General features: G+C 36.1%; 1 protein-coding gene and 1 pseudogene across 1 annotated transcript in view; both read left to right on the top strand.

The window, feature by feature from the left end:
- Window positions 1-14338, top strand: part of DMTF1 (cyclin D binding myb like transcription factor 1) — a 44423-nt gene that overhangs the window by 2645 nt on the left and 27440 nt on the right. The window contains exons 2-4 of the mRNA XM_006779159.2: window positions 9300-9412; window positions 11006-11122; window positions 12795-12917. Of these exons, the coding sequence (XP_006779222.1) occupies window positions 11014-11122; window positions 12795-12917 (232 nt within the window). The 5' untranslated portion in view covers window positions 9300-9412; window positions 11006-11013. The remainder of the gene's footprint in view (window positions 1-9299; window positions 9413-11005; window positions 11123-12794; window positions 12918-14338) is intronic.
- LOC107181723 lies at window positions 4605-8817 on the top strand (annotated as a pseudogene).

Below are 14338 nucleotides of genomic sequence, written 5' to 3' on the forward strand. Positions count from 1 at the left end.
ATTTTGCGCTATCATACTGGGTGTATGGTCGGCTGTGTGCGATTTTGCGAGTGTGGTAAAATCGCATAACAGCAAAATCGCATAACAGCCGAGCATACACCCAGCAGCGCTGCTGATGCCTGAACGGTATGTGGAATGAAGTGGGCGGGCATCAGGAGGCCACTATGGCACGGGGCAAGCACTATGGGCAGTCTATCTGAAGTGTACCTGGCGTATAAGACGACCCCTCACTTGGAGGCATATTTTTCAGGACCAAAAAATCGTTTTATACGCCGGCAAATACGGTACTTAGATTTTTTTTTAAGATGGAGAAAGGTTACCTCATTTCACTTCAAGGCAGCAGGAGCGATAACTGTATGTATTTGTAAGGTTAAGTGTTACTAGTTAGTATTGAAATAAGAACAGCAAAACTAGTCCTTCCCATATAATGCTTATCTTTCTTTTTTTTGAATAGATTTTTATTGATTTCAGAGAGGAAGAGAGAGAGAGAAAAATAGAACCATCAGTGATGAGAGAATCGTTCATCGGCTGCCTCCTGCACGCCCCCCACTGGGGATCGAGCCTGCAACCGGGGCATGTGCCCTTGGCCGGAATCGAACCCGGGACCCTTCAGTCTGCAGGCTGGCGCTCTATCCACTGAGCCAAACCAGCCAGGAGTAATGCTTATCTTTCTGCTCACTTTCTCTCTCCAAAGCCTATAAACCTTAATTTTTATTAATGATGTAATAAATTTTTTCTGAAAATAACATCTTGTTATGCTGAACAGTTGCTTTTTGTCCTGCACCTTGAAGTACATTGGCTTAAGTTAACACTTGTGAAGATGATTAAGACAATGTGAAACAAATGTCCTTAGAGATTCACAACCTGGCACATAAATGTTAAAATATTGAGGGAGTTGGGAAGTGTTCTGAAAGTATGTGTTGCAGAGACATCAAACCATTAGGACAGCAATAAAGTTTAGGAAGATTTCCACTTTTTTAAATATTATATAGAGAGGCTGCCTTCTCAAAATGGAGTTTTCTTTTAATATTCAGTTTCCTCTTATCACCATCACTTTTAGCACTTTATTTTCCCATCTAAAAAAAAAAAGGAATTCCCTAATTATTCTGAATGCTTTGCAATTTCAGCTCCACATCTTTTTCTATCCCTAAATGATATGAAATGACCTGAGAAAGTGATCAGTCTGTTGCTGTGTTAAATATAAAATAGTTAGTTAGGAAATGTATGTAGTGTTTGTTTGCATTCATATCATTTCTCCCTCTTTTTTCATGTTTTTTTCCTTTTATGAAGAGAATTTTTGTAATGGAAATCACAAATAGGTTTTGTTTATGCTTTGATTCTATAAAGGTAAACAATAAATTTAAATGAAAGAACCTGTTTATGAAGTTTGCTTTTTTTTTTTTTACATTTGTGGATGGATAGCCCATTCTATGACTGGATACCAGAAAGAAGTCAGGAAAAAGCACACTGAAGAGCCCTTTGTGAATAATTTTGTTTGTTTGTTTGAAATGTTACCCCCTCCCACCCTTTTTTTTTTTGGTTATTTACATTGTTGTGTTGCCTGGCATTTTTAACAACAGGAAAATGCTCATTAAGTTTATGTATTGCTTCTGAGTATTTTAGTGTCTGTGGAAGAAATGCATTTTAAAAATTAACTTCTGTGTAAATCAAGACTATAGTGATAATTTGATGTATTAATTTTAAAAATCTTTTGATGCTGCTTTGCATCAAGTGCTCAGTTTAAATGGATGAAATCGTAAAATGCAGTCAAGTACATGTTATAAACTCTTAAGTCATGCACTGGGTGAAAAATAACATTTTTGGTTTTTAATAAGCAATAAGATTTTATTGCCAAACCAGATATAAAATGCTATGAAATTACATTACTTGTAATACTATCAAGTAATTCTCTTAAATAATGATACTATTTTCAATCATTGATAATTGAAATCAACATCTTAAGCAATTAAAGTATATTATAATAAACTCCATTAACATCTTTATTGATTATATGGTGTATGGTCATATTTTACCATCTTAAAACCAAGCTATAATGAGCATTAATTAGGTACCTTAATTCAGTATGTTTTATGTTCATTTATAGCTCTGCTTCTCAAACTTCCACAAAGTACACAGAAGAGCAAATCCCTTGGGGCCCAGGACCATAGCCCAAAGCATTCAGCTTCAAGTATGACATGTCCCCTATTCCTATCTTGAATAAAATCAATATTCAGGATTTATTTTTGTGGCTTTGTCTTTTTTTTTTTACACCCCTCTGTGTAAATGTGTTCAGGATATAGGAATTTATCTGTTCTCTTTCAAAATAAAAATAACTTAAAACACATCTTTTAGATTATTATACATTACTAAGGAAATTACCTTACAAACATTTCCTAAGGAATCTATAATAATAAAAACGTAATATGCTAATTAGACCAGACAGCTGAACGACCTTCCAGACCGACCTGGACGAAGCTGAGGCTGCAAGGGCCGAGCCCCTTGCACGAATTTCGTGCATCGGGCCTCTAGTTCATTATATGCAATGATAGGTATGATGATGGTCAATATGGAGTCTTTATAATAGCAAGACCTCAAACAAAAATGTTCATTAATAGGTTAATGGTTAGGTAAATTGAGATGCTTTGTATTCGTTAAAAATGCTGTGACAGAGTAAGTAGTAATATTGGAAAAAGATCCTAATGCAAAAAAAATTATAAAAGATGTGACAATAGAATCTCATTGTAAAAAAAATTTTTTTTAAATAGGCATGTTAATACATGAATAAAAGACTTAGGTGATCATCACAGAAAAGTTACAGGAGTAATTTCTGCTAATATATTGGGTCAGAAAAAAGACATCTGAAAATTAAATGGGTCCTTACTGTCTTATTAGTTGAAATATGCCCAAAACTGTGTTTTAGCTAGTGGTTTTTAATTCTTACCTCATCAGTAAAATTCTAGTGCTATATATTCTGTAGCTTGCTTGATTTCCCCTTATGAAAGTATTTTAGAGTGATTTTTTTCACACCATGTAGCCTTATCCTGTTTTTCAATCCTATCTAATAAAGAGGGAATATGCAAATTGTCACAAAGATGGCAGTGCTCAGTCCTCTCAGCCCCGAGGGGTGGTCCGGCCCCTCCTTGCACCTGCCGCCGAAGTCCCACAATCCTTTCAGCCCAGCTGGGGGGTGGCAAGCGCACAGTGCAGCCGGACCTGCCCTCAGCCCCACAGCTGCCCAGGGCCAGCCTGAGGTGCAGGCAAACCTCGATGTTGGCTGCCCAGCCGCCCAGGGCTGCCTGAGGCTTGCACTGCCGGCAGTGGCAGCAGCAGAGGTGTGGTGGGGGCGTTGCCTTCCTCTGATCACTGGGGTCACCTCATGCCTCCCACCCCTAATGGCTCCTGGACTGTGAGAGGGGGCAGGTGGGCTGAGGGGACCCCCCCCCCCACTTCCAGTGCATGAATTTTCATGCATCGGGCCTCTAGTGTAGAATAAATTCCAAGCACCTAGGGTTAGTAAAATATCTGTGCTTCTCATGATCTTCACTAATAGAATCTACCCTTGTACTTGTACTGTGCTTGGGAACTGATTGATACAAATTTATCTACAGAACTAATCCCAAAGCTAGGAAGAAATCTCACTTTTTTTGGTTCTAGTTTTTAGAAGATATATGTCATTTAATTGCCTAGAAAATCAGAATAATTAATGTAGGTGGAGATACATAAAATAATCCATTGAATAAAAGCTTTACATCAATACTGTAATAGAGTAGGATGAAGGATTCATTTCTTTAATTCTGTGTTAAATAACATATCCAAGAGTTCTTTGTGTTCTACATTAAGTAGTGTCATCTTGTTCATTGGATGTTATAAAAGTTTACATTTCTCATTTAAATGCGAATATATGTAAATACTTCATTGTAAATGTTTTGTACCATATTTCAGGTATTTCCTTGATTTTATTAGGGTATTTTTTTTCTGTTTAATATAGCCACCGAGTGATAGAAACATGACCAGAGTACCATTTCACCAGTTAAAATGGCTATTACCTTTTTTCTCTTTTATTTCTAGGGTAAAAATAGCACGTGTGGTATAACTATAACTTAGTGTCAGAGAAAGGAAGATCTAAATGGACTGGTGGTGTGTACTTATTTGCCCCAAAGAGGACCAAAAATTTTATTACAGATTTGGAGATCTTCCTGACATACTTCCCTGATAAATCAAATGGGGAACAGTCCAGTTCCATGTATAATGAATTAGAATACAAGGCATTAAAATATTCAGCTTTGTACCTTACTATCTTAACCCCTTCCCCAACAATTTTTTTGTTAAAAACGTTTCTTTTTCAGACTAATTTTTTTTTATTTTGGTTCTATATAGTATTTTTGATGCTGGTTATGAAAACAGTTTGTAATTATTTTTTCTTCCCATTTTTGTGGTTAAGAATAGTATTTCCTCAGAAAGTTTCTAGATGAAATTATTTAGAATGGTACGTATGTAGCTGGTTTTTGAAGGTAAAGTTTTAGACGAGTATACTCGTCGACGACTGAAAAAAGAACATTTTGTGAAAACGTGTATACACGTTTCTGCCGGGGAAGGGGTTAAATCAGTTTATTCACCCAACATTTCTCAGTCACTCTGGTCGAATCAGAATGACAGATATGCTCTTCTAAATAACATCTGTCTTAACATTATGGTAGCTAGTATTCTCTCTCCCTACTTACCTTGAAAGCTAAACCCCGTAAAAGACCTGTTTGTATTGTCTTCCCTACTTCCAATTCTCTGTATTCCAATATGGCTTCTGTCTCCACTACCTGAAACTGCTTACCTTAACGTCACCAATGTCCTTCATATAGCCAGATCAGATAGTCATCCTCAAAGCAGTCCTATTTAACACAGTTGACTACTTGATGCTCCTTGAAAAACACTCATGTGCCTCTTAGCACCTGTTAGTTTTCGTTTTAAGAATTTTGTTGATTTTTAGAGAGGGAAGGGATAGGGGAAAACATGGATGTGTGAGAGTAGCTGCCTCTTATGCCCCCAATCTTGATACCCGGACATGTGCTCTCACTGGGAATCAAACCAGCAAACTTTTGATGCATTGGACGTCACCCAGCCAACTGAGACACATTGGCCAGGGCATCACACCTCTTAGTTTTCATCCTATTCTACTGGTTGGTCCTTTTCAGACTCCTTTGTTTGTTTATGCATCACTTGACTTCCAACTGTTAGAGTGTTCAGAATTGGAAGCTAGACTGTCTTCTCTAACCTCTCTAGGTAATCTTTAAAACAATTTGGATCCCTCTAACTCACATTTATAGGTCTAATTCACACCTGTTGAATTCCAGCTTCCCACTATCAACTTGACATCTTCATTTGGATGCCTCATATCTTTAATACTAACACTAATAAAAATATTTAATGAAATATATTCTTAGAGTCTCCAAACTCACTCAGCTGTTTAAGCCAAAAGCCTAAGAATCTTTTTTTAATCCTTTATTGTTGAAAGTATTACATGTCTCCTTTTCCCCCATTGACCTCCCCCTCCCCCAATGCCCCCTAAGAATCATCTTTGAAATAGCTCCCATTCTTTTTATCTTCATTCATCAAATTCTATCAACACTGCCTCCAAATTATATCTTCTATCCAGCCTCCTTTCAAAGCAAGTCCCACCTTAAGAACTTTGCTATTAATCAGTTGGTTGGCTTATAGTCACATGCTTGCAACATCAAGCCGCAATAGCTTAAGACAGTGTGAGCATCTGTGCATTATCTCTATTTTGTGCATCCGTTAGCAAGATGTGTCCTAAGGTGTTAAAAAGCCCAAGAGCTGGTTAGGCTGTTGACACATAGTGTAACACTGGACATTCTTAGGTGTACAAGCATACACCAGAGGTATTGCAGATTCCATTTCAGACCACTGTGGCACAGCAAGGCACACATTTTATTTTCCCAGTGTATGTAAAGGTTATGTTTATACTTGACTGCAGAAGTATGCACCAATCAAATTGCTCAACATAGTTGCTACAAACCTTCAATTGTTTTTAAAAAAAATGTCTGCGGTGCACAATAAAACAAGGTATGCCTGTATTTGGTGTGATTTGGTAGATTATTTTTTGGGTCTGGGAAAGCGCAAAAATTTTTTCCTGTAAATTAATGGTAGGTAATTGCTTTGCTTTAACCATTTCACCTTACTAAAGATTTCATGGGAACCTTCTACTTTCCAATAGCAGGTATAACGGTGCCTTCTTTCATCTAGCTATTTCATACTCCTTTTTCCTTGTATTACTTTCTCACCATGTCTTCTCTAATCTACTTTTGTGTGTTTTTTTTCCCTAAAGTTTTAGATTAACTTGGGTCCCAAGATGACTTTCATTAAATGCTCAACCAGTAACCATTTTGTACCTATCAAATAAGCAGTGTGCTCTTTTTGCTTTGTAGTTCCTTTTTAAATAAAAATACTGTCAAGGTTACCAGAAACAGAGTTTATATCTCAATGATTGGGATATAAATTTGTGCAACCTTTCTGGAAAATAGATTGTAATGTGATTTAGGTGTTCATTTATTTTCTTTTTTTAAAATTAATTTTCACTAATTACTATTTAAGGAAATAGAGTATGTAATAAATGTTTCAGTATGTTTTAAGGAAATGAAAAATTGGGAACAACATAAATGTCCAGTGATAGAGTAATTGTTAAATAATATATTTTTTATACAGTGAAAGTTTTAAATGCTACAGGAAACTTCAGTTAAAGCTTAACCATGGTTTCCTTCACACTTTTCACTATGAATGAACTCCAAATAGCAGGATATAAAATTGCTTATCCACTGTAGTCTTGTCTCTCACACCCACACACCAAAGACAGTGAACTCTGGTTTTGGTAAGTTTATAGATGATTTTAGCTTTTTTAAAACATTTCTATTTTTCCATCTTCTGCAGTAGGTATTACTTACAAACCAGCTTTAAAAAATATTTAATGGATTCAGAAATAAAGACAGCATGAAATATAATAGCTGACTGAAGATTTCTCTAGCAGGATCTGTACCTTTTTCACTGCTGACTTATTTATGTACAGCAATTCTCATATATAACTATCCCCCTTGAACCTCAACTCCTGCTGTGCTTTTGAATTTTTGGTTGACCCTTTGGGATAAAGATGAGAAGCCTATTATTGAAAGAAACCTTTAAAAAACCAATAATTTCCCTAACTTCTCTGTTAGCTGTCTGCTCCATAGCTCCTGTTGATTAGGTCCAGAGGACCACTCGTCACAGGGTCTGTGACATGTCAGTGATGGCTGAGTGTCAGACGAAGAAGTGGGCTATGGATCCGAGAAACACCACAGGGAGTAATGATTCCATATTTCACCAGAGCATGCTGGAAAAGATGATGTGGTCTATAGGAAAGAGGTTAGGGTCTTAAGAGCAAGGAGCCACAGGTCATATTAAAGTTCAAGTTAAAAATAACCACCTGGATTGCTCGTCAGGATGATTTTAACCAGCTTCTGGCTGAACTGAACACTTGCCATGGACTGGAAACAGCATGCTGACTCCTCAGACAACAAGGAAAAGAAATCTTCCAGCCGTGAAAAAAAGTCCCGAATCTCCAAAAACCCATGTTCACTATAAGAAATTGACAAAAGGGAAGGATCTGTCATCTTGGAGCAAAACAGATCTTGACTGCATTTTTGGGAAAAGACAGAGTAAGATTACTAAGGATGATTCCAGTCCTGCTACTCCAGATGGGAATGAAACTTCCACTATGACAAGTGCCTTAACCATCCAGGAGTACTTTGCCAAGCAGCTGGCAGAGCTAAAGAACAAGCCACAGGTCATGGCTGCAGGCCTTATGTTTCAGAGACAAAAGGGGAAAGGAAAGAAAGACAAAAGATAAATATGGAAAATTACACCCAACTCAGAACTAAGAAAAAAAGAGACCAAGTTGAGTAGCGGATTAGAGACCCTTATTGGGATGAGAATTATGACACTTCTACTGAGGATGGAGAGGGTTGTGTGTCCTAATTAATGACCAGGTCTTACCACCAAAGCCCCAAAAAGAGAAGAAAAATGACAAAAGCAAGTTGAGGCAGCAGTGGATGCCACACAAGATGAAGCACCAGTGAAAAAGAAGAAAGGCTCCAAATAAATTATCTTGAGCCAGGCAGGGCCTTCCAACCACTCAGATGTCAGGCACACATCTTGGCCTAGTGTCAGAGCAGAGTTCACCCAAGAGAGTTAGTGCACATCTTTTAACATGCCCATGGATTGCTGAGTCTCACCCTTTCACCACATTTTCCCCAAATCGTATTCCCAGAAGAACTTTTAAATGTTCTAAGTCATGGCTGTCATAAACAAATTTCTTTGTAGACTCTGAAAAAATAAAAAAAATATTTCAGGTTTTGTAAGTTTCATACTGCATTGAAAAGCTTGCTTGTAATTTACCTTTTCCAGCCTGATTATTTGGGATTCCCCCCCTCCACCCCCCCATACACACACAAACACACACACATTCCTAGACAGGATTGTTCACAGGTATTATATATTTTTAATGCTTCAAGATGAAATAGGTATTATGTAAAGAATGGTTTAGTTATTATTTTTTAATTTCTATAAGAGTTTATTAGAGCCAAACTTATAACATATGCTGGGAGCGAGATCTCAAATGCTACCTGGTGTTAATTGTTATAAAGAAAAGATACTGGTCAGATTTATGGTACTGTATTAGTTGATGTACACTCTGAGTCATGTTATATGTACCTAGTCCAGTGATGGCGAACCTATGACACGTGTCAGAGGTAACACTCGAACTCATTTTTTTGGTTGATTTTTCTTTGTGAAATGGCATTTAAATATATAAAATAAATATCAAAAAATATGTCTTTGTTTTACTATGGTTGCAAATATCAAAAAATTTCTATATGTGACACAGCACCAGAGTTAAGTTAGGGTTTTTCTAAATGCTGACAATGCCGAGCTCAAAAGGTTCGCCATCACTGACTAATCTGTAATTCATAGAACCACTAACAGTTAAACCTATTTTTTCCAAGAATGTTTGACTGCCTGATGAGGGACAAATGGGTTGAGAAGCTGCCTTTGAATTAACTCAGTGGGCATCAGAATCTCATCATTTCTGCCCTTCACTGGGAATACTTTTAGAGGCTAATTTCCTAAAGGTCTAAGAATTCTGGCTTTGTCATTTTTCTAGTTGACCTAACACATGAGGCTAGTGTCATCAGCATACTGCTAGCACACAAGTGTAGTTACAAGACTTATTGTGTAATGCTGTTATTTTTTCATTGTTGCAGCTATAGGAGCATGGGGGAAAAACAGTCTGGATAACATGAAAGTGATGCTGGTGGCTAAGGGAAGGCGACTTGATTCTGTGGGAAGGGATATAGCTGATTCATCTGTTTTCTAGGTAAGCCTGCCTTTGTTCCAAGGACCTCACCTCATGACTGCAAATTTTAATCATAACTAGATCATGATTTCCACTTTAATATGGGAATGGCATCTTTACCATTGTAAAATGAATAATATCCTGTTAAAACAGTAATTTGTATAATAAAACTTTAGTGAATCTCACTGGGTCTTCACCATGTAAATGATCCTAAGTTCTGCCTGGGGGAAGTGCATAGTGTAAATGGTAAATACATGAACACACTAATAATATCCTATGTATAAAAGCCAAATAATGTGTGAATCATTTAGTGTACATCAAAGCTTATGTCCCCTTTCTTATGATAATTGGTAAAAAGTACATGGACAAGACCAAAATTGAGTATTGAGGCAAGAACTTCATTAAATATTATAAGGTAAGCCTGAAGAGTTCAACTAGGCTATTGATAAAAATTCAATAAAATTCTCCCCGTCAACCATGAATACTATATTCTAAGGTTGGTCAGTCTGTCTGCACAAAAGGAAAATATTATATGTGTAAAATAGCAGTTTAAACAAAAACAGTTCTCTATTTCAGAAGAAGGCATGGTTTCATCTCTGTTAGAAAAGCAATTTGATCAATGATGGATGTATGCACTTGTTTAATATTAAAGAAAAAAAACTTTAAAAGAATTATTTAGTGTTCCTACCTGTCAGATAATAACAGAGCTTAATTACTTGTAAAAAATGTTTTGGAGAAGTAATTCTTAGATTAAGATAAAAGCTTTAATGAATTTTCTACTAAAGAATCAGAAGTTAAGTACATTTAAATATATCACAGAGCTGCCAATAAAAAATAACTAAAAAGTGGTGAGATTTGCCCTGACTGGTGTGGCTCAGTGGATAGAGCGTCGGCCTGTGGACTAAAGGGACCCAGGTTTGATTCCGGTCAAGGGCATGTACGTTGGTTGCGGGCACATCCCCAGTGGGAGGTGTGCAGGAGGCAGCTGATCAATGTTTCTCTCTCATCGATGTTTCTAACTCTCTGTCCCTCTCCCTTCCTCTCTGTAAAAAAATCAATAAAATATATTCTTAAAAAAAAAAAGTGGTGAGATTTGCTGACATGACAACTTTAATTGCATGTGGTAAAACATGTCTTTAAAAAGTGAATACTGTAGGTTTTTAATCATAGTCAATTCTTTTAGATTATTATATCTAATTCTACTTTTTAATTGATTTTTTCAGAGAGAGAGGAAGGTAAAGAGAGAAACATCGATGTGAGAGAACAACATTGATCGGCTGCCTCCTGCACACCCCCTACTGGGGGGGATCGACCCTGCAACCCAGGCAGGTTGAATACTGGGTATTGAACCGGTTACCTTTTAAGTGCTCAGGGCAATGCCCAGCCAGCTGAGCCACACCAGCCAGAGCTATATCTAATTCTAAATAATGGTTATAAACTTTTGAAAAACCGTTTGAAATCTGAACTGGCATTGCAGTTTCACATAAAGAACACTGTAGGCAGATACAAATTGTGGGGGTTTTGCAGGGGGAGATGGGGAAATTAGAGGGCTACTTTAAGTTCATATTTGGAAATAATTTTTTTAATCCTAATCTGATATATGTTCTTGTACAGATTTGAGTATGAGCACAGTTGAAGAGGATTCTGACACAGTAACAGTAGAAACTGTGAACTCTGTAACTTTGACTCGGGACACAGACGGGAACCTCATTCTTCATTGCCCTCAGAATGGTAGGAGAACTTGCAGGCATAATTGTGAATCTTTCTGGATTTCTCGATTTTATGTCACCTTTGATCTCTATTATCAATCTGGGAGGTTTAGGCCAGGACCGTAGGAAAGGAGGTTATCTCTTTGATTCATGAATTAATCTTAATTTTTATATTTTAAAAATACCCCTTGGTATACTTTCTAATTTATCATGAATTTTAACTTTTATGAGTAGCTGTTTTATTAGTAAAATCTGTTGAGCCTCCTAAGATAATGATGGATTAACTTCCTCAACAAGAGTGTATGTGGTACATTAGAATATATAGGTATAGTCATGCCAATAAAGTAAATGAACATTTTTTGCTAGAACCTGTGTTAGAGAATTTTATGTGACTAAGATTTACTGTGATCATGTGTAATGACTCAAGATTCAACAGCCTTGGGGTTTGTGATTTTTTCTCTACCTATTGTTTCTTTTGCTTTAAGTTCATCTTTGGTCAACCTAAATTTTGTTTTCTCTTTTCACTCCATACTTAATCCCTAGGTTATGTCATTCACATTTTCTGTTTTAACTACCATCTACGTATTAAAATGATTCAAACTTCTGACTATTATGAATTGTCCATTTCTCAGAGGCACCTTTAATGTCACATGTGTCAAACTGAATTCTTTCACAGAATCCCCCAACCTAGTTCTTTTTTTCCTTTCTCAATCAATTTCATTTGTTTTAGTATCCTAGATCATAAATACAGGTAGGAATAATCCTCTCATCTCCCATATTCATTCTATCATGAAGATTTGTTGATAGAATTGTTTCTTCAGTCAATTCCCTCCTTTCTTCTCAAGTCCTCCTTTCTTATTTCAGTTTCTCACCTGGGTGGCTCTAACAGCCTTTAAACAGTTTCCCACCTCTATTCTTTTAAACTACAAAGACATTGGTCATGATACTCGACAGTGTAAGAAGGTATTTCAAGTGTACCATGATTTTTAGAATAATTTGGCATATAGCCTCCCATCATCTCATCTTTCCTTTCAGACTCACTTTTGCCACATTTCACTTATCCATGTTCCAGCAGATTGTGACTTGTTTTTTACTTTCCTAACATACCTGAAGCTTTTCATATCTCAGTGTCACTGCATATATTACTCCAACTGCCAATAATACTCATTTTCCTCTGGCTCTGTTCATATTAAAGACATCTTCTCCAGGAAACCTCCCTTCACTTCTAATCTAAATTAAATGCCTCTCCTCTTTGCTCATATCAGCCTCTTCATAGCTCTTATTACACTATTTTGAAATTGTTAGTTTAGTCATCTCCTCCACTATACTGTGTCCCTGACAGGGTGTCTCTCATTCTTTTCCAAGCACTTAGCACATTGTAGGCATTCAGTAAATATTTGTGAGTGAATTGTCTTTACATATAAAATATTTAGAAAGCCAGATAGTTGACAGCACAAAAGTGTGAAGTTCAAAAAGTCGTACCTTTGTCATAGTTCCTTGTCATAAGAATAAAAGCGTAGGTACTGCAGTAGACACTGAGAAGGCAATATTGTTTGGAATCCCACTTATACAACTGGACTTAGTTAACTGAGCAAATCAGTAAGAAGATTGTTTTACAGTCATTACTTGAAGATTTTGTGTTTTCCTCATTGTTTTGAACGTTTTGAGATTTTTGTTTTGTTTTGTTTCATCAGAAGCTGATGAAATAGACTCAGAAGATAGTACTGAACCTCTGCATAAAAGGCTTTGTTTGTCTTCTGAGGATGATCAGAGTATTGATGATTCTGCTCCTTGCATATCAGTTGTTGCACTTCCACGTAAGTCACTGTTTAAAAGCAGAGTTTTCTTTTAAAATCAAATTTTAGCTTGCAAGAGATTTAGTTGTCATTTGAAGGTAGACTTAAACCCATTATTTTCTCTTCATTTCATCAAAAACCCTCTTTTTAATTCACACATAATAAGTGCTTATATGTTCCAGGAGTGATTATAAATGCTTTTACATATATTGTCTAATTTAATCTTTTTTTATTATTGCCCCCTCACTGCCACCCCAACCAGGAGCCTTTTTAAGCATTTTTTTTTTCCTGATCAAGCTTTCCCCCACAAACTTTTTTTAATGTGCTGTCTGTATGTTCTTGCTTTGTAAATAAAGAGAATAAAATTTTTTTCACACTGGAAGTTATATAGGAGCCTGATTAGTTTTTCTCACTAAGGTTTTAACATGTTTAAATTTCAAGATCATTTAGAGTAGACTGGATTCTAAGGAGGGATCATATTTCAGGTACTGTTGGCAAAAGACTACAACACAACAACTATAACGTTAGATTATATTTCTCATTTGTTTAGCAAAAAATAGGAAATCTTGTTGAACTGTGGTGTCCCCACAAAGCTCAGATAGGTTTCTTAGTCCATGCTGGTGGGGTTGGGATACAAGGCTCTTGTACGTAAAGGAGAGTCTTGCCATATCTGAGAACTTTCCTTTTGCACTCAGCATCAAGCAAAATCACATCTTTATCCAGTGGGGGAAAACTGAAACTAGGTTTTCATTGTGGAAAATCATGTTTTCACAAATAGGTAAATACTCTGTATTTAGAATTTAGTTGCTTGTTAAATTTACAGAAAAGAAACCCTTTTATGTCAGTTTGCTGTGAGACTTTATTGATACAGTATTAATGTTCATGTTGCTAATATTGCTTCCAGTTGTGACTATACAAACATATCTATAATTAAATTAAATGACCTAATTAAGTGATCCCTCCTCCTAATGATAATTCATAGGATTTTTTTAAATTCCTAATTTGACTGTCATTATGTTGTGATTCTGCTTTAAAACTTGATTAACCTATCTGTACTACAGACATAATCCTATATGGACATTTTCTAAGCTACAATTATTTTTATTCAGCTATAATTGATATGTTACATTATATTAGTTACAAGTGTACAACATAATGCTTTGGTATATTCATATATTGTGAAATGATCACAATAAGACTAGTTAACATCCATCACCATATATAGTTACAGAATTTTTTTTTGTGGTGAGAACTTTTAAGATCTGCTCTCTTAACAACTTTCAAATATACAATATAGTATTATTAACTGGTTAATTCATTAGAGTGCCTTTATCATAATTGTAGGTTCAAACTATATTTGATATTTTGTTCTATTTTATGGTGTTAATCTGAATTGGATGTTATAAAATACATGAGCTATTTGATATTGAGTCATAGCCTAT

Source organism: Myotis davidii, unplaced genomic scaffold (genome assembly GCF_000327345.1).
Source record: "Myotis davidii unplaced genomic scaffold, ASM32734v1 scaffold187, whole genome shotgun sequence".
Lineage (NCBI taxonomy): Eukaryota > Metazoa > Chordata > Mammalia > Chiroptera > Vespertilionidae > Myotis > Myotis davidii.